Source organism: Artemia sp. Qi Xiang Cuo, chromosome 9 (assembly GCF_049724085.1).
Source record: "Artemia sp. Qi Xiang Cuo chromosome 9, ASM4972408v1, whole genome shotgun sequence".
In the NCBI taxonomy this organism is placed as follows: Eukaryota; Metazoa; Arthropoda; class Branchiopoda; order Anostraca; family Artemiidae; genus Artemia; species Artemia sp. Qi Xiang Cuo.
In genome coordinates, this window is record NC_142802.1 from 46,089,580 (window position 1) to 46,114,870 (window position 25,291).

Below are 25,291 nucleotides of genomic sequence, written 5' to 3' on the forward strand. Positions count from 1 at the left end.
TATAAGAATAAGCTTGGTACATAAGTACAAGCATAGCAGGATGCTGCATCTTCTTTCTTTTATCCTTTGAAAAGGACCCACACTTCTTATAGACAAACACTAAGCAATCATTAGAACCAAGCTCAGCTGGCTTACACACTTATTGATTACCTTCAAAAAGGTATACATGAGAAGGCGCAAGGCTTGCTTCTTTTATGCACTACTACTCACATAACTACTACTTCTATATATCTTCTAATAAATTTACTAGCAACATAAGGAATATACCAAAACTCTATGTCTAGCCGAGTGTGGAAGACTCGGAATTGACTTCCATTAGAAATAGTTGCAAGTACCACAGTCCAGTCTTTCAAAGTAGTTTAGCCTCTACAGATTTCTATACTAGGTCTTATCACAATCCGTTTTGAGAATATTTTTACTTTTGTATTAGCTGACTTGTGATCAGTATGTTTTCAGTTATTTTGTAGGCTTACTTTTTGTTATGTTTCAATTAGTAAGAGATATGTTTCAGTTAGTTTGGTAATGCTACTGCATGTTCCAGTTATTATGTTTTCAGAGTGTATGTTTCAGTTACTGTATGTTTATGTTATGTCATCAACATTGTCATAGACTTTTTTTTATAATTGTTTAGTGTGACAAGCTTGTTAAAGCTTTTCATATTTTGGTATTAATAAATAAATAAATAATAAAAACCTGAGTGAGTACTACTACAACCATCAACTTACTGCAGCACTAGCCCACCTTACAGCAGCATTGCTGAATACACTCCCTCCTCCATCCCAATTTATTCCATGCTCTACACTTCAGTTATGGCCATAGGCTCTATACAACTTAAAAAAAACGATACTGATGAAATTCTTACTATATAACATGCAGGGTATTTTTATTAATAAAATTTCAACTTTCTTTTCAGTTCAGTCCATGTTTTGAATTATTTTTTAACAATATAATCTTGATCAAATTCATTAATATATTAATATATGCAATTCATTAAAATATGGAATTTATTCTGATAAAATTCCCAAATATCCTTGCACACAAAATTTAAAAAGCAGCCAAATATGCAATGCATCTGCTAGCCTAACTATATTTCAGAATCTTTCCTAACTCCAGAAAATCTTAGCTATAGTTAGCAACCATATTCTATATTTCACTAAAACTTAAATTCTGTAAATATTTAACACAAACGAATTCCAATAAAATTAAAATTGGCTATTTGAAAATAAATAAGAAGGCTGGATCGAAATGGAGAGAAGGATGAAACTTGATTCAATAGAAAATTACTGTAGCCTATATTATAAAGTAAGAATTTTATTATGTTAACTATATTATAAAGTTAATGTTCTTTATATTATATTTTTTATTGATACAATATAATCATTATGTCTACAACATGCACCTGCAATGCAGAAAGGCTTTTTTATATGACGAAAAGGAATGTTAGCTGAAGCTAATAAAGAATACGGGTTTGCTAAGGAAACAGAAGACACTGCACAGTCTTTAGAGTCACAAGACTTAGCAAAATTCACCCCCCTAGACAAAGAGTGGGATTAAGAATTTTATTACTAACATTTTCTTTAGTTTTGTATATAGCAACTTAGGGTAATATGGTGTTTGGGACCATTATGGGGGGGGGGGTACATTATTGCAAATGCAGATACAACATTTGGAAAGAGCACAAAATAAGGAGTCTAATATGGTATACTCCTGCTCTCCATAACAAAACACAATACAATTCCGGAAACTACTGTAAAACGCTTCAAAATACTTACTTATATCATTCCTAAATACATTTTATTTCAATTCAGACCCCCCCATAATCCTCATAACAGGCAAATATATTCCAATTTATATAGGCCTATACTCTTTTTTTTAGTAGCATGACTCTTTCCTTCCTCCTGTTGTGTATTTTTGAATTAATATGAAGAAAAGAGTTGTACTACTGGACATACAAAGAATAAATACAATTTGAGCTCTAAATTTGCACATTAGAGAGGAGAAGTGGGGCTAAGGTGAAGCAGACAGCATTTAGAAACCATATAAGTAAATATTTTAAAGTATTTTGTGTTGCTTTAAAATTTTATAGTGCTTCCTTATGAAGAGGGGGAGTACAAAATAAAGATTTGTAATGGCAATATTTTTTTATTGTTTCTTTCAAAAGAAAATTGGCAGAAAAAGATATATCTTTATTAATGAAAGTTGTGTAGATGAATCCTGGAATAGAATTAAAGAAATAAAGCATAAGATCTCAGAAAGGTATACTAAAGTAAGTTGGACTCAAAAATCCAAAACTATGCCTTTCATGACAAAAGAATTAAAAAGAGTAACAAATAAAAAGAAAAAGTGGTGGATATCACATAAACAGAATATACAGCATATGGATAATTGCAAAAATATATTAAGGCACAAAACCATGCCAGGGATCTATCCAGAAAGCTATTTGAGCAGCACAAGGAGGCTGTTGCAGCAGCAAGCAACTCAAACCCACATCACTTTCGAATTACACCTTAGCTTGTAAACCTGGTAAATAATCTATTACACAACTTAAAGAGAATGATCAATTGGTAGGTGACTGAAAGGAAGATACAAATACTTTAAATAAGCAGTTTATCTTTGTAATTACTCCACCTGATGAACAGATATGTTTCAGTTGCTTTGGTATGCTACTAGATGTTACAGTTATTATGTTTTCAGAGTGTATGTTTCAGTTACTGTATGTTTATGTTAAGTCATCAACATTGTCATAGACTTTGTTTATAATTGTTTAGTGTGACAGGCTTGATAAAGCTTACCATATTTTGGTATTAATAAATAAATAAATAATAAAACCTGAGTGAGTACTACTACTACTACCAACTTACTGCAGCACTAGCCCATCTTACAGCAGCATTGCTGAATACACTCCCTCCTCCATCCCAATTTATTCCATGCTCTACACTTCAGTTATGGCCATAGGCTCTATACAACTAAAAAAAAACGATACTGATGTAATTCTTACTATATAACATGCAGGGTATTTTTATTAAAGAGATTTCAACTTTCTTTTCAGTTCAGTCCATGTTTTGAATTTTTTTAACAATATAATCTTGATCAAATTCATTAATATATGCAATTTATTAAAATATGGAATTTATTTTGATGAAATTCCCAAATATCCTTGCAGACAAAATTTAAAAAGAAGCCCAATATGCAATGCATTTGCTAGCCTATGTTTCAGAATCATTCCTAACTCCAGAATCTCTTAATTACACTTAGCAAACATATTCTATATTCCACCAAAACTTAAATTCTGTAAATATTTAACACAAATGAATTCCAATAAAATTAAAATTGGTTATTTGAAAACAACTAAGAAAGCTAGATTGAAATGGAGAGAAGGATGAAACTTGATTAATGGAAAATTGCTGTTGCCTATATTATAAAGTAATAATTATAAATTAATAATAATTATATAATAATAATTATAATTATAATAGTAATAATAATTTATAATATATTATAAAGTAGTAATAATCCAGATCTATGGACAACGGCCTCTGCAAAGGGTTGCCTCGACCTTTTCGGGGTACCTGCAAGACTGGGGACCTTGCGGTCAACTCTATTCCCACTTGAGGAGTGGCGACCCTCGAGGAAATTATAGCCTAGTAAACGACACAACATTCACACGGGATTCTGACTAATGGACAATTCTTCTGGGCTTGGTATGTTTTGATGGGCGTCTTTGGGCTCAAAAACCTCTTCCTAGCTAATTTATCTATTATGAGTTGCCTCCCCGTAGTAGCATAATATTTGTAGGCATGAATATATAATGAGTTAGGAGCAGGAAGTTGCAGAACGTCTGGGCAAGAATTTGACTCTAGTTGATAAAAGAACATTATCTGGTGCTGAAAAACATATTGTGAATAAGAAGCGCCCAAGACTATACATAGCACCTAGTTAAACTGGAGGTCCTTAACATCTCATTCTGAATAGTTCTAATTTAGCTTAAGCACTTCGGTGTAAACCTGGGAAGATATTTGATCCTCATCCTGCACTGGTATCCGGGACCATTGCTTTTCCTGAAGCCAAAATAATTTAAATTATTTAAAGAACATGAAAATTGCAGATTGGAATGTTACGACGTTAAAAATGACTATCGTATCGACATTTTGACTGACGAATTCAGACGATTTGAACTAGATTTATTAGGAGTTTCAGAAACTCATATCCCAGGGGTAGGAAGCCTGAAATTAGTTGATATAGAATTTGTTTACTCAGGCAGGAAGGATGGGGTACACAAACAGGGAATAGGACTCATGATGAATAAATGTGCTCCTAATTCTTGTTTAGGCTGGGAAGGTATTGATAATAGAATACTAGTTGCTCATTTTATGACTAGAAAGTTCAGAGTATCAGTTATAATTGTATATGCCCCTGTAGAACCGACTGACGGAGATACTAGGGACTCAGATGAATTTTACTTACAGTTACAGGAGCAAACAGATAAGGTCCCGGGTAGAAATATGATGTTATTACTGGGAGATTTTAACGCCAAGGTTGGTAGAAATAGGGATAGATGGTATCCCAGCCTAGGTAAATTTGGCGTAGGAAAAGAAAACAGTAATGGATACAGACTTTTGAAATTTTGTATTTATAACCACCAAGTTATAAACAACGCGGTTTTTGGTCAAATTATTGCTAGTAGGTCGACTTGTCGTTTGCACAACGTCTGTTTAGTAAACCTTACTGAATATACTATAGTAATCCAAGGATTGGCTGGATCTGTAATAGATCCTATTGCCAGCAGGGGTAACGTTATTGATATTACGAGTAAAAATCATCATCTAGTAGTGTCAAGGGTTAATTCAAAACTGAAATATCGGAAGGGTAACTACCTCCCGGGAAGTTATGATGTTGGTAGACTCCAGGATGAGAATTTGAGAGAAACTTTCCAGGAACAGTTGAATACTAAATTTGAGAGTTTAAAATTTGATAATGTGGAAAATGGTTGGAATAATTTTAGAAAAATAATTTGTGAAGTTGCTGAAGGTGTATTAGGGAAGAAAGCAAGAACTGCAACCAAGAATATTAGTGAAAAGGCTTTATGTTTAATAGAAAGGAGAAAGGACTTGTACAAGAATTATCTGAGTGATAGATCGTATGAAAACAAAAGAAATGTGAAGAAAGTGGAGGAAGCATTAAAATATGAACTAAGGAGGTGTGAAGTGGAGGCCTTGGATAAGATTGACGAGGATATGGAAGATGCAGCTAGACGGCATAATAGTAAAATATTGCACTGGAATATTAATAAATCGAGAGTGAGTAGTCAATTCAGTCTTGCCCCAGTTAAAGATAGGAATGGGATTGCAATTAGTTATAAGCCAAAAACTAAAGAGAGATGGGCCAAACACTTTGAAAACTTGCTTAACCAAGATAGAGTTGCAGGAAAAAATACAGAGGAAAATGAAAAAGTTTGTGATAATTTGGATGTGAAGGAAGATTTGTTTTGTGAGGAGGAATTAGCAACAGTACTAAAAGGATTAAAGAATAATAAGGCTCCCGGTGCTGATAGGGTGGTAAATGAGTTTCTTAAATATGGTAGCTCTGAGGTCAGAAATAAGTTATTGAAGATTATGAATAAGATTTTTGAAAAAGGGGAAGTACCTAACGATTTTAGGAAAACCTTAATTAAGTCATTTTATAAGAAAGGTGATAGAACTGAGAGTGATAATCATAAAGGCATTAGTCTGGTCTCTGTAGGTAGCAAATTACTTAGTAATAAGATATTTTTTAGAATGAGGGATGCAGTAGGCAAAGTTTTAAGAGAAGAACAGTGCTGTTTTAGAAAAAGTAGAGGATGTGTTGACCAAATTTTCACTCTAGGCTAATAATTGAGAAGTGCCTGAGTTTTCAAACACCTTTGGTCCTCGGTTTTATAGATTACGAGCAAGCGTTCGATTCTGTTGATAGAAGAGCTTTAGTAAAGGTTGTATCCTTCTATGGTATACCAGACAAATACATTAAAGTGATTAGTGCTATGTACAAGAATAACACTGCTGCGGTTAAGGTAGGAAATGAGGTTAGCAGTTGGTTTTGTATTAAATGAGGAGTTAAGCAGGGCTATGTTCTATCCCCCTTTAAATGGCCTATTTTGATGGACTATATTTTAAGGAGCACGGGAAAGGCAATGGGAGACCACAGAATCAAATAGGGAGGAAAAAGTCTCCTGAACTTGGATTATGCTGATGATTTAAGCATCCTAGATGAAAGTGTGAGCAAAATCAATGAAGTTTTAGAGGTTTTGCGATTTCAGGGTGCTAGAATAGGTTTGAAAATTAATGTTAGGAAGATTAAGTCACTATGGCTGGGAAAATGTTAAGATTGAAATGCGGTGGTGGGTAATGAAAAGATTGACCAAATGGGCAGCTTTGTTTACACTGTTAGCAGCACCATTAAAGTGGGTGGGAGCAAGGGAAATGTTAAAAATAGGATCGCTAAGGCTTAGGTTGTTTTTTTATAATTGAAAAAAGTCTGGTAAAACAGAAAAATCGGTCCGTAAATAAATATTATAATATTAAAAGCTGCAGTGATAACAGTGGTCAAATATGGCTCTGAAGCATGGACGCTCCGAAAAGCGGGTGAAGACTTGCTAGATGTTTTCCGGAGAAATTGCTTAAGGATTGTTCTGGGTACCCGGCTGACTGACCGTATTTCAAACAATAGGCTATATGAAAAATGTGGTTCAATACCGCTCTCTAGGGCTATAATGAAAGAAAGGTTGCGGTGGTTAGGGCACGTTTTGCGGATGAAGGATGACAGATTGCCAAAGATTGTTCTTTTCGGCCAACCATCTAGGGCTAAACGGAAAGCAGGTCGTCCCCGTCTGGGGTGGGAGGACGTCATAAAGAAAGATTTAAAGGAGACTGGAACTTCCTGGGCAGGTGTAAAAAGGGAGGCTTTGAATAGATTGAGGTGGAGGAGGATCGCACGTAGCTGTGTTGGCCTCAGGCGGCTTGATGCTGCGGTGAGTTTATATGAAAAATGTGGTTCAATACAGCTCTCTAGGGCTATAATGAAAGAAAGGTTGAGGTAATTAGGGCACGTTGTGTGGATGAAGGATGACAGATTGCCAAAGATTGTTCTTTTCGGCCAACCATCTAGGGCTAAACGGAAAGCAGGTCGTCCCTGTCTGGGGTGGGAGGACATCATAAAGAAAGATTTAAAGGAAATTGGAACTTCCTGGGCGGGTGTAAAAAGGGAGGCTTTGAACAGATTGAGGTGGAGGAGGATCGTGCGTAGCTGTGTTGGCCTCAGGCGGCTTGGTGCTGCGGTGAGTTGTCCACAATTTTTTATGGAAAGCAGAGATGCCACAACAATAATTATTTTTTTCAGTTAAAACAGATATGGAAGAAAATGATATCAAATTCCCTGGGACACCACAGAAACATTTTGATAGACCCAGGTCCCCAATTGGGACTTGTTCATTCTCTTGGGTATTTTTGGATTTCTCATAGGCTACTGGCGTAATTTGGCTTTTGTGTGTGCTCCCTTTTAATTAAATTCCTTGGATGTTATTGAATGTCACAATGAATCTATGGCTCAGTTTTCCTGTAATTTGAGATATATCTGAATAATCTCAACCTTTTTTTTGTTTGACCTTTATAATTTTTAAATGATAATACCTTGAATTTCTTTTTATTGAAAGCAGGGATGCCAAAAAGTGAATTATTATTTTTTTTAATTTAAAGCAGAGATGGTATCCTATCAAAGTGGTATCCAGGGGGGGGGGTAGGGAATTGGCATATTTAAATCACAATATCTTGAATATTTTTTTATTGTATGCAGGGTTTCCAAAATTTTTTTTTTTTTTTTATTTAAAGCAGAGACGGTATCTTGTCAAGGCAGTATTCAAAGCGGGATGGATAGAGGGTTTCATTTATAAATGAAAATACCTCAATTTTCTTTTATTGAAGCCAGGGATGCCAAAACAGTTATTTATTTTCTTAATTTAAAGCAAAGAGGGTATTCTATCAAGGCAGTATCCAGAGGGTCTTTTTTTATACAAGTGGAAGTTCTTCTAATATAAGGTACTTACAAGCTATCTACAAGTGAGAACTATAATTTTTATTAATGAATTTTTTTTTCATTGTAATTGAAGTGTTTCACCATCATGTATTTTTCAATTTGATAAATTTACTCCTTTTAGATGCCGTTCATAATTTAACTGAGATTAGGAATTTGTGAGTTTCTAATTTACAAAGAGTCCCCAAAAGAAAAAATGAATAATATCCAAATTGAGCAGCCAAAAGCAATCCAAAAAAGCAGCAGCTCAGCATTAGCCCAAATGATATGTATTCTATAAGGAAGCCAAAAAAACTTTAAAATTGTATTTTTTGTTTTTAATTGATATTAAAAACCCGTTTTTGATGCAAGAAAGGCTTTCTAGGAATCCAAAAGAGCAAAAAAACAATCAATATCAAAGATGTCAATTTCAAATGTTTTGAAGATGACAAAACACATATAGGCAAAGGGCATTATGAAAAAATTAAGCTTCTAAGTTCAAGCTTATATTCAAAGTTTTTACCCAGATTATTGACAAATTTTGTGATATGGTATTTGAAGTCTTGTATGCAATAGTAATCAATGAAAAAAACTACTAATATTGATAATTATTTATGTTAAAAATACATAGCTAATAGATACTTCTATTAGCTATACATAGCTAATAGAACTATTATGCAAGGGTTCTGAAATGCTACAGCCATTTTGTTTCTACCAGATTTCTACTTCTCTTGATGAATAACAAAGAAGACCAGCACCCAGCCAGCAACTTGTAAAGTTTTTAACTCATGAATGGGCCCAAATCTGTTGTAAATTCAAGCTGGGATTTGAGAAAGACTGATGAAAACATTCATGTTTGCAGTGAATATTGATTGCACTGGTAGTGCACTGCCAACATCTCACCATCAGCAGCACAGAAAAATCATTGGCAGTGCGTTTCCTTATTGGTATGGTGCCAGGGTCTAATTATGTCACTGACCTTCTAGACCAGGGATTCACACTTGATATTGTGCTTAGTCTTTGCCAAGGTCTGCCATTATAGGCTTCAAATTAAGCTTCAAGTCATTACAGTGAGTGAGTATGTAGTACTCCAAATTAAGCTGAAAGAGAGCTTGCCTTAAATTGCCTGGCCAGTGAGATAAGGTGGTGTTGAACCTCCTTTAGAGAATCTTGCTGGGGGTGTGACTTCATCAAGGTTTCATAGTATCCATAGCTGGATTTAAAGCTTTGACACTTCTAGGCCCAAGTGTTTTTGGAGAAATCCCCAAAAATTTAGTTATAGCAAAATCACTGAACAGAATGCAGCTGATGAGCCAAAAGTAATGAAAGAGAGAGAGGTAATACCAAGCTCTCAGTTGCCATTGTTAGGAGACATCTGATAGTTTATATGTGGCCATAAAAACATGGAATTCCTGTGTTGTTTTAAAATCAATTTTCTATGAATAGGTAGCATGACAGTGGAGTGTATCTGGCATATTGACAAGAAATCACAGCAGTCTAGTTTTTATCAAGAAAAAAAAGCACTCAGTGATAATGTATTGTGCCTTCAGGCATTGTGTAAATCCTGGCTTGGCAGCATCCCAGGTCAGATTCCTTTCCAAATTTGTCAAGTCATGATAAATACCTTAGTTGAATGGTTTGACAGTCTTGCATTGAAAAGAGGCATATGAAAGACTGTTTCCCAGGGACACAGAGCAAACAGCATAGAAATTTTGACATTCATGTGGCTGGCTTCTGGGGCCCTTTAGTCTCTGGCTCTATCCCCTGGTGACACCAGAGAAGGGTGGAGAGAAAACTGAACTTGGATTTATATATTCACTTTATTGTAGCCTAGTAGTTGATAATGGGCTGAATTTTTGTCTCCATGCGCAAGCAGCTGTTTCAAAGGCAAATCAGAAACTTGGTATAAACAAAATTAACAACTAGGTCCTAAACAGCCATGACCAAGCTTGACAAGAATCTAGTCCTGAAAAATTTTGAGTTTAGGATGTGTGTTGAAATGTTGAAGTTTGCTTGGAGTTGGAATGTCTCTAGCCTCCCCTTATTTTGAAAAAAACTTGAGTGTTGGAAGATGTGCAGAGACATGCCATCAAAGTGATATCTGGCATGCAGGATCTTCCCTACCCTGCAAGACTAGCAAAGCTGAAACTCCCAATTCCTGTATACAGGAGAAAAAGAGGTGATGCCATTTTGGTGGTCATCAGTTGGAACTTGTTAAGCAGCCTACCCTATCCAGAGTCTGTGCTAAATTCTTTTCCTCAAGAATTGTCAACATTTGGAATAAACTAATAGTACTACTACTAACAACTCACCACAGCACCAAGCTGCCTGAGGCCAACACAGCTACACATGCTTCTCCTCCATCAAAGTCTATTCAAAGCCTCCCTTTTTACACCCTCCCATGAAGTTCCCATTTCCTTTATATCTTTCTTTATGACGTCCTCCTAACCAAGATGAGGACAACCTGCTTTCTGTTTAGCCCTAGACAGTTGGCTCTCTGAAGATACTGTTACTGCTGAATCTGCAGACATTTTCAAACAAAGACTGGATGCTGAATGGTTCTCCAAGGAGTGTAAACTCAACTGGGAAGCTATGGATCCGTATAGTGCCACTGGTCACTAAAGAATCCTGAATACAACTCAAATTGTCAACTCTGGAGCTCAACAAGGAAATATCCTTAGATCTCTCCAAGCTGCAATTTACAGTAATTTATTTAGTGGCTGATTTAGCAGCTCTCAAATCAATATACCAAATAGTAAGAAAATGCACTAAAGATCTCTATGATAACCCTTATTCATCAATTAATTAATTAAGATAAAAACACTTATTCATCATGTATCCAGATGTTTCAAATACCATCCCTGGCTTGTCATTGCAAGCTGGATGATTATAGCTTGCAAGATCTTGAATGCTAACAAGTCTATCTCTGGCCTATTTCAATGTGAGGATTCAAATAAACTTGGTAAAATTCTAGTTTTGCTACTTTTTGATATCTTGAAAAGGGGGTTAGGTTAAAAAAAAATGAAACTTTCAGTAATGAATTCAGGAGTAAAAAAATACTCCCAGAAGGTATTGCCAAGCTTCTATGTTAACCATCTTCTGATTTCTAAGTGTTAGAAATTTGAATGCTTGACAGGTCTACACACAAATTTTTTTAAGGTCATTAAAGGTCAAGGCCCTCTAGAAGGAGAAGGGGTGGAAATAGGTAGTTAAAAATACCTTCCCAGGACACACTTCAGCCTAGTCTGTAGGCCCATCCCTGAAAGTTTCATATTCCTTCCCTAACCCTATCCCAAGATAGCAAGAAGTAGCTAAAACAGAATTTTACCATAGACTCTAGTAAGCTTTTGAAAACCAAGCAAATGCCATACTAATAAAATAGCCTACTCCAGTCTTTGGTTGTTAACCTATATACTAAACTTGACTAAAGAAAATATGGGTAAGGTTTATATTAACAGACTATTCAGATAGCTAAGAAATAAACTTACCTCTTTAGTCAGAATTGCATCCTGAATTTAAATTTAACATACATTTGGATCAGAAAAGAACTTTACCCCTACCCCTTTATGAGCTATACCAATTCAGGGTATATTCAGACACTAGGGAGGGGAGGTAAAGTTGATTTCTGATACAATCGAATGTTAAATTTGGAATCAAGATGTAATTCTGACTATAGATGTACTTTTGAAATTTACCCCCACTCCCCTAAAGTGCAAATATATAGGCTATCCTGAAGCGGTCTATATAGTGGTGGGGGGTAAAATTCATTTCCAATGCAAATGCAAGTTAAATTTGGATTTAGGATGCAATTTTGACTTTAGAGGTAAGTTTATTTCTTAGCTACCTGAATAGTCCATTAATATAAACCTTACTCAAAAATATTAATGAAATTCTGGCTTCATAACATGTAGCAATTTTCTTTTGGCTCCACTAACCCCCCCTCTAGGTACAGTCTTGTTGCCTATTATAATTTTAGGGTAAATTTCTAGGTGGTACTATAATTTAGCTAAGATGAAAGTGAAAATGTCATTTGGTGCCTTATTTATGCTCTTTCATAATTCAATAATTGCTTCTGGGGCTAATTGCATCTTGAGCCCTAAAAGGGGCCCCAATGGTATTTTGGTAAAGTTCTACCAAATCATATTATTGAGTTAGGAATAAAGTGAATACACCATTTGATGCCTTTTTTTATGCTGATTACAAATATAATAATCATTTCTATCAGAAATGAATTTCAGCCCCTCTATATATGCCAATTCAGGGTTAGGTTGTAGAAATATATACCCTGAATTGGCATATATAGGGGGGGGGGCTGAAATACATTTCCAATAGAAATGATTAATATATTTGTAATCAGCATAAAAAAAGGCATCAAGTGGTATATTCACTTTATGTGTAAGTCAATAATATGATTTGGTAGAACTTTACCAATATTTTATATGAATTACAAAAGAGCACAAAAAAACATCAAATGATGTTTTCACTTTCATCCTAGCTAAATTATATGGCCCACTGCAAAGGTACCATGAAATTTACCCCCCCCCTCCCCCCTAATGTGCAAATATATACCCTGTATTGTCAATGGCAAAGTTTTGAATCACAAAATTCAGTACTGCTTTTGTTGATGGTATTTGATAAACTTGAAATGGTAGGAAAACAGTTTATAGGCTATTTGAGTAGCCTAATAAATGAGGTTTGAATTGTTATAAATGATAATTTTCAGAATAGCCAATATTACTCTTGAACAACTTATTTATAAACTAGTTATATGTTTTTGACCACATTTCAATAACTTAACTAGTGTTGATAACTTCTTTGTGTGGTAACAAAAAGGAAGGTAAAGTTCTACAAAATCATATTATTGAGTTAGGAATAAAGTGAATACACCATTCAATGCCTTTTTTTATGCTGATTACAAATATAATAAGCATTTCTATTGGAAATGAAGGTAAAATTCTACTTTAGTTACTTTTACCTATCTTGGAAAGGGCTGAGGTTAGGAAAATGAAACTTTCAGGGATGGGTCTACAGGCTAAAATATGTCCTGGGAAGGCATTTTGAAGTACTTATCTCTTCTCCTTCTCCCTCTAGAGGATCCTGAAATTTGCTTACATGACAGGTCTATACCTATTGAAATTTTGACAAAACAACATTTTACCTTAATTTTCAGTTATAAGATTCCTTTTCTCTGGCTTTAGTTCTGAAAATGCAATTCCTGTTAATTGAGTAGGATTTTAAGACTTATCAATGTTAATTTTTAAAATTTAGGAAATGTATTTGCATATCTTTAAAACTGTATATATCAGGAAGGAAAGTTGTGAAGCTAAAAACAATTTTGTTAGGCTTCCTTTTAAGCAGAAGATCTATATTACAAGGTTTTACGTTGATAAGACACAGGTTTTTAAAGGTCATCAAAGGTCAGGACCCTCTAGAGGGAGAAGGAGTGGAGGTAGGTACTTCAAAATACCTTCCCAGGACATAGTTTAGCCAGCAGATCTATCCCTGAAAGTTTCATTTTCCTAACCAAACTCCTTTCCAAGATAGCCAAAAGTAGCTAAAGTAGAATTTTACCGAAATGAATTTCAGCCCCCCCCTATATAGGCTTAACCTAACCTAACCCTGAATTGGCATATATAGGGGGGGGGGCTGAAATACTTTTCCGATAGAAATGCTTATTATATTTGTAATCAGCATAAAAAAGGCATTGAATGGTGTATTCACTTTAGTCCTAACTCAATAATATGATTTCATAGAACTTTACAAAAATGAAATACCTTTGGGGCCCCTTTAAGGGCTCAAGATGCAACTAGCCCCAGAAGCAATTATTGAATAATGAAAGAGCATAAAAGAAGGCATCAAATGTCATTTTCACTTTCATCTTAGCTAAATTATAGGCTAGCACCACCAAGAAATTTACCAATTTAAACTGGTTTCCTTCAAGAGAGTAGCCTGGGTCTAACCATTAAATAAAGGTCAAAATCTACCAACCAATACTTTTGATTTAGTAATATAGTTAATACACTGATTGATGCCTTTTTTTATGCTGATTATAATAATAATAAGCATTTATATAAGAACTTTATTTAAGCCCCCCCCCCCTATATATGATATGCCTCACCCAACCCAACTACCCTAACCCTGAATTGGCATATATAGGGGGGCTGAAATTCATTTCCGATAGAAATGCTTATTATAATCATAATCAGCATAAAAAAAGGCATCGAATGGTGTATTCACTTTAGTCCTAACTCAATAGGCTAATATGATTTGGTATAGGCTAGGCCTATATTGACCTAAATAAGTACCCAAGAGGTACACTTTAATCAATAGCCTATATTCGTCAAAGGTAAGGCACTGTCCAAGTACAGCATTTTTGAAGGAAGACATTGGCACATTAGGACAGATCATAAAAAGGTGCATCAAGTCTAGTAGTAACCTATTTCCAGTTCTACCTTGCAAAGTTCTGTAACTTTATCCAATTGCCCAGCAATCTAAATCAGTAGAGATTAGCACAATGGTTTATATATACAGAAGCTTCCTACAGTATATTTGGCTTTCTGGCTAATATTGTTATAATTTATAATTATATAATTTATTTTAGTTTTGCAATTTTCGAGGATGATAGATTGTGTCATTGCTTAATCTTATGTCAAAAAGAAAAATTAGATAGGTAGCATGCAATACACAGACGCTGCGCTTCAGAAGTTATTAATAATAAGCAAATATTTATCACCATTTGTGCTCAGAAACACAAGTTAATTTTGAACTCGGTATTTAAGTGATACTTTTTTGTGACATGCATTTCTTTTGTTTACTTTGGTAAAAATAATGATTATTGTTCTAAAATAAGTTCTGGTAGACAGTGGCGTTTATTTACGAAAATGTATGCCTATAGGGGGAGGGTGGAGGGGTAAATATTTTGTCAAAAAAATTACTGTCAAAATCCCGAAAAGGGCATTTTCAATAGAAATACCCCCCCCCCCCAAAAAAAAAACAACATTTTTCAAATCTTGAGAGCCAAATCTTGATACCCTTCATTCTTTCCCTAATTGATTCAACTGTAAGAGTGTGAATTGACTATGCTAAGTGAAAATTAGTTGCTGGAAAGCATCCAAAGCTTAAACTTCAAATCCCATGCATTTATTAATGCTGAATTATGGGTTTATCACAAATAAGTTAGGATGAAAACCCAGTCGTGTAAAATAGAGTTTGGGAAGGGATGAAAGTGTAGAAAAGGAGACAAAACGAAAAGAAAATGCACGAAAGTCTGTCATAGGCAGTAGTTATGATTCGGAAGAAAAAAAGTCACTAAACAGCTATATATAAATGTACATAAATACATTTGGTTGAGCACAAAATAATCGAATCATAACTAATGTTGCTACCAGTGCCTGTCAGTTTTAATAAAATGTAATACTAGATAGTGTTTTACAGAATCTGGTATTACACTCCAGCTGGAGGGACATTCGCTGACTGGGGTCACTCCCGAAATGCTAAGGGGAAGGGTGATACACTACATAAATAGCCTGAAAGACTGCTGCCAATTTGTCGGAATTTTTTTGACTTTCTAGTATGTGGATTCATTCATATGTCCACTTTTCGTGATCAATATTCGGTAAGACTATGTTTCAATACAACAATATTTGATTAGGGAATCCTTATATGCACAAAAAATTTGCTTTGCACAAAAAAAGATCCAAAGCTTTCCTGTCCAATTAGCTAATGCTTTAATTTGGTCTGTAATAGTTTTCGATCATCAAGATCAAAATAGAAAAATATTGGAGACGTGAAACACTGGGGCGTTACATTTCGTACTCCAATCAGCTAGCAGAGCTAATGTCAGCTTGCAGAACTAGTTTCAGCTTCCAATCGGGTTTCAGAAAAAAAACAGAACTAGTCACTCACGACACCAAAAAGTGACACCCTCTTTTGGATTTTTATTAACCCCCTCGGAGTATAGGATTAAAAGTGGCAGCATAATCGAATGTAGTCGTTAATACCTTCTGTACTTGCACAATGAATTTAATTTTGATCCTCATGTATATCGTATGCACTTCGCTTTTGAAAAACCTAAACAACATGCCCCCGCAATGGAGAAAGTTTTTTTTTATATAATGAAAAGGAATGTTAACTAAAACTTTTTAATTATGGTTATTATAAATAAGGATTGTACAAATTCCATTTTATTTTGTTTTATATCTTTGTTTTCATTCTCACGTTTTGTTTCTTAATTTCTTACGGGCTTCGTTTTCTGAATGTCCCTATTGTGAGTTTGATCTTTTAATTTATGTGCTACAATGAGTAAAAATTTGAATGTGACGAATAAGTACCAATCGAAATTGCATACTTTTAATGTCAAAACAAGGAAAATGATTTCCCCCACCAACAAAAGTCTTCCAAAAACAAGTGAAAAATTAAAGAAGAACGTTCAGTCTACATCCCTGAACCCATTACAGATTCCAGTAGCAATAGTAATCAAGAACCTGCCTAATATATCCGCCCAACATGTAACGACAGACTGCTTCTAGTAGACACCACCGGTTCCAGTATAAAAGAAAAAAAAAATAGTTTTCATACTAAATGGGAAACTGATTACTTTTTCACCCAGGTGAAGGATAAACGTATGCTCTTACTTTGTAATTCAAGTGCATTAATTATGAAGAAAGGAAATTGTGAGCGTCATTAAAAAAACGTTCACTCCAGTATTGAAAAGGATATACCTCGGAATCCTTCCTGAAGGAAGTGCAACTGAAATCCCAATTAAATGCCCAACAATCTCAAGTTTTTTTCAGAAAACTTAACAGCAACTGAGGCATATTTTCGTTTTTCAAAGATTAATGCTGGAAAAAAAAACTTACAAAAATGACAAATTAATCATAGCTGCACTTTTAGAATGTATAGATAAATTATTTAATAATTTTAAAACAAAGGTGATATAGTGTCTGCTACTCAATCATTGCAACTGAATGAAAAAACAGTTATAGGAAGAGTTGAATCAACGAGTTCTTATGTAGTTTCGAAACTTAAAACTGACTTAGATCGCTATAGTTATTTTTCCTGTAACTTGATGAATCAATAATATGATTGAGATAGCCCAGTTAGCCATTTTCGTAAGTATTAGTTTGATGAATTTAAAATAAAAGAAGAGCTGGTAAAAGTTGTACCACTTCAAGGACATACTATGGGACAGGACATATACTTGTTCCACATTTTTTTTAAGACGCTAATGGATTCTGATAATACTTCTGTATAAAAGTTAGTGGGCTCGGCAACCAGTGCAACTACCACTATGGTAGGCAGTGAGAATGAATTTACTGCCTTATATCTTAAAACAACAGCTTTTCAAAATTCTGTCTTACCATTGCGTACACCAGCAGCCGTTGTGGTAATTTTTTTAGTATGAGCAAAGCGTTAAAATTGTTAATAAAGTAAGAACTCATGTATCTAAGAGACGTTTGTTCAGGACTCTGAATGAACAGTTATAATGCCAGTTTGATGATGTATTGCTTCATAAAGAAATTCGTTTGCGCTCAGCACAGTCTTTATGCAACGTTCTAAACAGTTTCTTCCCGTTAAATTGGAGTTTTTAATAAAAATAAAGTATATCCTTGTCCTTCCCTTCACTAGAGGATTCAGTGTGGCTGTAAGATTTTGCGTTTCTTATGCTCGCAACAGAAAAGCTAAATAACATTAACTTGCAGCTTCAAGGCGAAGATAATGTGATGTTGGTGGAATTACTTCAAACGTCATTTCATTCACAAAAAGTTGGAACTGTGGGGAAAGGGCTTACCCAGAGCACATTGCTTGTCTGATGCAGACCTTGATAAACAATGATCTACCTCCACAGCCTTCTTATAAACATGAAGAACATATTGCAATTATTTCAGACTTGAAAAATCAATTCTTTCAACCCTTTCAAACACCTTTCCATTGAAGCATATGTTCGTCACATTTCATTTTTGCAAAGATTGATGCAGAAAGATTCCTTACCTGTTTCATGAAACATTTTGAAGAAGACAACGCTGCAGCGGAGATGGACCTGGTTGATTTTCAAAGTGACTTTTCATCAAGATCGCGCACTTCAAGAAATGAAAATATTTGACCTTTTGTTCCTAAGGAAAGATATCCAATTTTGGTTCAGGTTGGTTAACGAGGAAATGCAATTTTCAGCTCAACATATCTGTGCCAGATTTTATTTTCCAGTGTGACACTCATCAAAAACAAGCACATGAACCGGTTGACCAACGAACATTTGGACAACTGTATTCGAATGGCCGCTATAATGTATGACCTTAACTTTAAGGAAATTGCTGATGACGAAAAGGTGCCATCCCTCACGTTTAACTATGTTTTTTAGATTCAAATATTTTTTTTTTAATTTAATAGAAAAATTAGAAATATAGAGGGATAATAAATAACTTTGTGATTTAACAAAAACATGTATTATTTTCCTACTTTGTTGGGTAGCTCACACTAAGGCTTATGAGCTTTAAGGTCAGTCACTTAAAATTGCGGGGACCACAAGCCATAAGGTATACCAATATACAATTTACCAACATACCAAAATTACCAATATGCTAAAAAACCTGTTTTTAGGTAATGCCCGATCATCAGGATGTTCGCAATAGAACTAAAATTATAGTATCCATTTAAAGATTAGACTACGGAACTACACCACTGAAGATTTTAAGCCTAAGATTTTGGAGCATTGCCATCAACTGACTCAGATACAAAAAGAAATATGTTCTAACTTGCTTGTCTTTAAAATCCAACGCTTTTAGCTTTTAAGCACATAACATTTAAAGGAGGTTGCTCATATTTTTCATTTGACCCATAAAAAGGCAATGTGAAGTAGAAAAACGAACCGAAAGGGTTTTTTCCCAATTAAATAATCTGAAGGGCGTCTGGAGGAGGAGGAGAAGGATAGCTTTAACCCAGTAGAAGTCCAAAAATCAGATGGAATTTCAACCCATTTGAACAACAATCCTACATCCTATCGGCTCAGAATTATAACGTAAAGCTACAATTAAAAAGATATTGTGCAAACTATTGTTGACCAAAAAATTGATTAAATATTCAAATTTTGTTTAAAATTTAGATTACAACCCAATGTTTTAATTCGTCAGCAGGAAAACTGTAAAAAATAATATATTCCTGATATTGATCAATAATGGAAGCAAATCAATTAAACTGAAATTGATTTTAAAAGCGTTTTTTAAGAAAGAAGTTTTCAAAGAAAAGTTAAGAACTACATTAAAGCCTAAGCAAACAGAAATACAGTTATATAATAATAATTCAAAATTTAAAGTGCCCAGAGACTACCGTCAATGAGTAAATTAAACCGAAAAATAAAAATAAAATGAATGATCACAACGAAAACAAAGAAAAGATACTAGTATAAATATGATCAGAACAGGCAAATCTTATAAGAAACATGAGTAGGGTCACCCCCCCTACATATTCTAATGACCAGAATCCCATTTACGCTCTACTGAAAGCAATTTGTTTCAAGCAGCGTGTTTTTATTTATTATAAAATCAACAGGACAAAAAAAAAATAATCACAAATACAACCAATATTTACAAATAAGAGAGGTTCTAATCCCTTCGCTCTTAAACCCTTTAAACAGCTTGGGTATCATACACGCTTACTTAATAGCGTTATGTCTCAAAACAATTTGGTTTGTTTTTCTCGAAACATTGACAAAAGCAAAAAAAAAACACTCAACAATAATCAAGATTACTGGAAAAAAAACTAATGAATGTAGTTGAGGGCTTATGGCATAGAAGCCCTAGTCCTGCTTGTGGCAATTTCTATTTCCTACTACTACTGCTACTACTAACAATTTACCGCAGCACCAGGCCGCCTGAGGCCACAGCGGCTACGCACGCTCCTCCTCCATCCCAATCTATTCAAAGCCTCCCTCTTAACCCCCTCCCAGTAAGCTCCCATTTCCTTTAAATCGTTCTTCATGACATCCTCCCACCCCAGACGAGGTCGACCTGCTTTCCATTTAGCCTTAGACGGTTGGCCGAAAAGAACAATCTTCGGCAATCTGTCATCCTTCATCCGCAGAATATGCCCTAGCCATCTCAACCTTTCTTTCATTACAGCCCTAAAAAGCGAGATTGAACCACATTTTTCGTACAGCCTACTGTTGAAATACGGTCAGTCAGCCAGGTATCCAGAACAATCCGTAGGCAATTTCTCTGGAAAACATGTAGTAAATCTTTGTCTCCTTTTCGGAGTGCCTAGGCTTCAGAGCAATATTTGGCCACTGTCATCACTGTACCTTCCAATATTCTAATCTTGGTTTGCAGACTTATCTTCCTATTCTTCAAAAGTTTTTTTTAACTGAGAAAAAACACCTGAGCCTTGTCTATTCTACTTTTAACATCTTCACTGCTCCCACTGTCTTTACTAATAATACGACCAAGGTAAGTGAAGCTTCCCACCTGATCAATCTTTTTGTTACCCAGCATCACCTTTTCATCTTCCCTTATTCCTAGCCTTAGTGACTTAGTTTTTCTTAATATTAATTTTCTAACCTATTCTAGCACTCTGAACTCCCAAAACATCTAAAATTCATTCATTTTGCTCACAATTTCATCTAGGATGCTTAAATCATCAGCATAAGTCCACGGGAGGTTTTACTCCCCATTTGATTCCGTGGCCTCCAATTGCCTTCCCTGTGCTCCTTAAGACAAAGTCCATCAAAATGATACATATAAAGAGCGATAGAAGACAACCCTGCTTAACTCCTGATTTAATACACAACCAGCTGCTAACTTCATTTGCTACCTTAACCGCAGCAGTGTTATTCTCGCACAGAGCACTAAACACTTTAATGTATTTGTCTGGTATACCATACAAGGATAAGACCTATGCTAAAGCTTTCCTATCAAAAGAATCGAACGCTTGCTCATAATCTATAAAACTGAGAACCAAAGGTGTGTGACAACTAAGGCCTTAGACGTTAGACCTTAAATCCTCCTGCGCCGCCAGGGGTGCCTAGGGCATCAGTGAATGTTAACCATTCGGGTCTGAGATGAGCCGCTGCCTAGACAACTTCCCAGTCTGGTTGGAGAGAGGCATTCAGGCGACATAGGTCACTGTTGTAGGTTCGCCTCAATGTGTTTTGAGGTCTTCCTCGCTTCCGGCTTCCAACTGGCTGCCACTCAAGTGTAGACTTCGGGATTCGATGGTTTTCCATTCTTAAAACATATCCAAGATACCTCCATCTACGGGATCTATTGGCGTCGGTTATTAATGGTTGATTTGTGATTCTCCGAATGGTATTGTTTGAGACCCTTTCCGATCAATGTATATTTAGAATCCTCCGGAGGCAATTGTTCTCAAAAGTAAGAGTCTTCTTCTCTTGTTGAATGTTTAAGTGCCAAGTCTCAGCGGCATACAGGAGGACTGGTAAAACGTTACTGTTGAGTAAGCGCAGCTTCAGGCGATTTGAATAATTCTTGGATTTCCAGATTCTTTTCAGTCGATTGAATAATGCGTTAGCTTTCTATTTATTACTATTAGCTATTCTAGTTATTACTTCTTTTGTGGAAGAACCAGTATTCTCTATGATGCTGCCCAAATACTTAACTTGTTCAATATCCTCACCAGCACATGTGATATGTAGGGGGGAATTGGATGTTGCCATGGTTTTGTTTTTCTTGCATTTATTTTGAGACCAAGCTGGCTGGCTTTTACACTGACCCTGTGAATGAAGTACTGCAAACGTTGCTTGCAACCCTGAACTAATGTTATGTCGTCTGCAAAATCTAAATCGTTGACTGTTACACCGGATGATAATTCAATATCATCTCTTGTTTTGTTATGAAGGGTATCGTCAATAGCTATTATAAAGAGCAGTGGTGACAACACACATCCCTGTTTTAACTCCATATAAGATTCTAAAGTATCTCATTAGGCCTTCTGGTGTCTTAATGCAGCATTCACTCCCTTCGTACAATGACATAATTATCTTAATTATTCTATCCGGAAAGCCGTAATAGTTCAGAATTTGCCAAAAAGTTTCACGATCGACCGAATCGAAAGCCTTTTCAAAGTCTATGAAAGTCATGTACATTTTGGACCCCCACTCATGACAATCCTCTATGAGCAGGCGTAAAGTGAAAATAAGATCTGCAAAGGAACGTCCTGCATGGAACTCATATTGTTCATCTCTCATGAGTTTATCTAGTTCGGTCTATATCCTTTCCAAAATAACATGACAAAGCTCTTTCCCGGGCATTGATAGTAAGCTGGTTCCTCGCCAGTTTCCAGGAACAGTAGCATCATCCTTTTTGAAAAGTCTAACCAGTGAGCTTCTCTTCCATTCAGCTGATACTTCTCTATTCTCCCAGATTTTGGTAAAGAACTTGACCCAGTATAAGATTTGTCCTGGGATTGATGCCTTAATCATCTCTGCTGTTATTCGGTCTTCACCTGGCGATTTACCGTTTTTCAATTTCCTGGCTGCAGTACTTATCTCCATTATACTTGGTGGCTCATCACTGATAATCAGGGAAAAAAGTGGTATCGTTGGGATGTTCTGGGGGTTTTCTGATGGAAGTCTATCCAGAATTTTCTCAACGTGTGACACCAATATTTCATTTACAATCTCTGGCTCTGTCTGTAAAGCACCGGAAGGGCCCTGACAGGACCACCTTGGGAACGTTTCTTTCCAACTATTTCATTTGTTATCCTATAAAGGGCTCTAGAGTCACCTCTTTTGGTAGCTTCTTCTGCAAGATTCGCCTTCCTTTCAATTTGACAACGCTGGTCATTTCTTGCCCTTTTTTTCACCGCTTTATCTGCTTGTCTATAGCTGGAACTTTAAAGATCATTTGACTTGGTACTTGATTCTGAAAAAGGGTTTGTTTTATACGTTTTATTTTCTCTATGAGAGCCCATGTCTTGTCTGAAAGCCACTGATCTTTCGGGCTCTTTCTGTAGCCAAAAATTTCTGAGGCAGTCGATTGAGAACAAGTCTTCTTGATCTAACTGTTCTGGTTGAGAGAGAGAGGGGGAGAGCTTGAAAGTGATTGGAAAGTTCTACCACAAAATTGTGCTTCAAAGTTTTATTTAGTAGCTTGTCTGAGTCCGAGGAGTTTTCTTTGTATTTCTCCTCAACTTGATTTTAAATTTTGCCATCATAAGCGAGTGGTCAGATCGTACATCAACACCTCTATACGATAGTACATCAATGAGGCTTGAGCGCCAATTGTAGCTAACCAAACAATGGTCTATTTGATTTTTAGTCAAACCACCAGGGGAGGCTTAATTATTAGTTCAATTATTAACCTAAGAGTGAAAATTTGGTCGACACATCCTCTACCTTTCCTAAAACCGCACCTTTCATTTCTTAAAACTTTGTCTGTAGCATCTCTCAGTCTAAAAAGTATCATATTACTAAGTAATTTGCTACCTACAAAGAACAGATTAATGCCTCGATATTTAGCACACTCACTCTTATTGCCTTTCTTATACAGTGGTTTAATTAAGGTTTTCCTAAAATCGTTAGGTACTTCCCCTTTTTCAAAAATCATATTTCTAATCTTCAGTAGCTTATTTCTAACCTCAGATATTTAAGAAACTCATTTACCACACTATTAGCACCTGGAGCCTTAATATTTTTTAATACTTTTCATACTGTCGCTAATTCTTCCTCACAAAACGAATCTTCCTTCACATCCAAGGTATCACAAAGTTTTCCATTTTCCTCTATATCTTTTCATGCAACTTTATCTTGGTTTAGCACATTTTCAAAATGTTCACCCCATCTCTCTTTAAGTCTTTCCTTATCACTATTTGTGGCCCCGTTCCTATCTTTAACTGGGATAAGTCCAGGTTGGCTACTCCCTCTCAATTTATTAACATGCCAGTACAATATTTTACGATTATGCCGTCTAGCTGCATCCTCCATATCCTCAGAAATTTTATCCATGGCCTCCAAGTCACACCTCCTAGGTTCATATTTTAATGCTTTCTCCACATTCCTTTTGTTTTCACATGATCTATCACTCAGATAATTCTTGCACAAGCCCCTTCTCCTCTCTATTAAACATAAAGCTTCATCACTAATATTCTAGCTGCAGTCCTAACTTTATTTCCTAAGACACCGTCAGCAACTTCGTACTCAGCAAGTAATTGTTTTCCTAATATTATTCCAACCATCTTCCACATTGTCGAATTTTAAACTCTAAAGTTTAGTACTCAACTGTTCCCGGAAAGTTTCTCTCATATTGTCATCCTGAAGTCTACCAAGATCATAACTTCCCGGGAGGTAGTTACCCTTCCGAAATTTTAGCTTTAAAATTAACCCTAGGCACTACTATATGGTGATCTTTACTTTTAACATCAATAACAGCACTGCTATATACCCTAGTATCTTTTATTGATCCTGCCAGTCTTCGGCTTACTATAACATAATCAATAAGGTTTGCCGTCTTACCATCATGTGAATACCATGTCAACTTATAGACCTTTTTATGACCAGACACCGTATTGGTTATAACTAGATTGTTATACCTATAAAATTGCAAAAGTCTGTAGCTATTACTGTTTTCTTTTCCTGCACTAAATTTACCTAGGCTCGGATACCATCTATCCCCATTTCTACCGACCTGGCGTTAAAATCTCCTAGTAAAAACACCATATTTCTGCCTGTCTATTTGCTCCTGTAACTGTAAGTAAAATTCATCTGAGTCACAAGTATCTCCTTCAGTCGATTCAACAGGGGCATATACTACTATAACTGTTACCCTAAACTTTTTAGTCATAACATGAGCAACTAGTATTCTATTATTAATACCTTCCCAGCCTAAACAAGACTTAACAGCTTCCTTATTCATCGTGAGCCCTACTCCCTGTAAACAAAGTCTATATCACCTAATTTCATGCTTCCTACCCCTGGGATATGAGTTTTTGAAACTCCTAATAAGTCCAGTTCAAAGCGTTTGAATTAGTCAGAAAAATATAGATAAGATAGTCATTTTTCAACGTCGTAACATTCCAAGTTCCAATTTTCATGTTCTTTAAATCGTTGAAATTATTTTGGCTTAAGGAAAAGCAATGGTCCCGGATACCAGTGCTGGACGGGGATCAACATATCTTCTCAAGCCTACACTAAAGCGCTTAAGCCGGCTTAGGACCGGACAGCCAGAAGTCCCTAGGACTTCTAGTATGAATGGAGGCTATGTGCAATCCTGGCCCATCTTGGTCACAACATGATTTTCAGCACTTG

The 25,291-nt window shown here is 35.6% G+C and overlaps 1 protein-coding gene across 4 annotated transcripts in view; it reads right to left on the reverse strand.

Annotated features, from left to right (window-relative positions):
- Positions 1-14,654, reverse strand: part of LOC148948714 (uncharacterized) — a 37,467-nt gene extending 22,813 nt beyond the window's left edge. The window contains exon 1 of one of the 4 annotated variants that reach the window (XM_089094059.1): positions 14,407-14,451. In XM_089094059.1, coding sequence (XP_088950185.1) covers positions 14,407-14,435 — 29 coding nt within the window. In that variant the 5' untranslated portion in view covers positions 14,436-14,451. Of the gene's footprint in view, positions 1-2,861; positions 2,883-14,406; positions 14,452-14,492 lie in introns of those variants that run through there. The other 3 variants (XM_089094061.1, XM_089094062.1, XM_089094060.1) reach the window with 3 other exon arrangements.
- Positions 14,655-25,291: the final 10,637 nt, after the last annotated feature.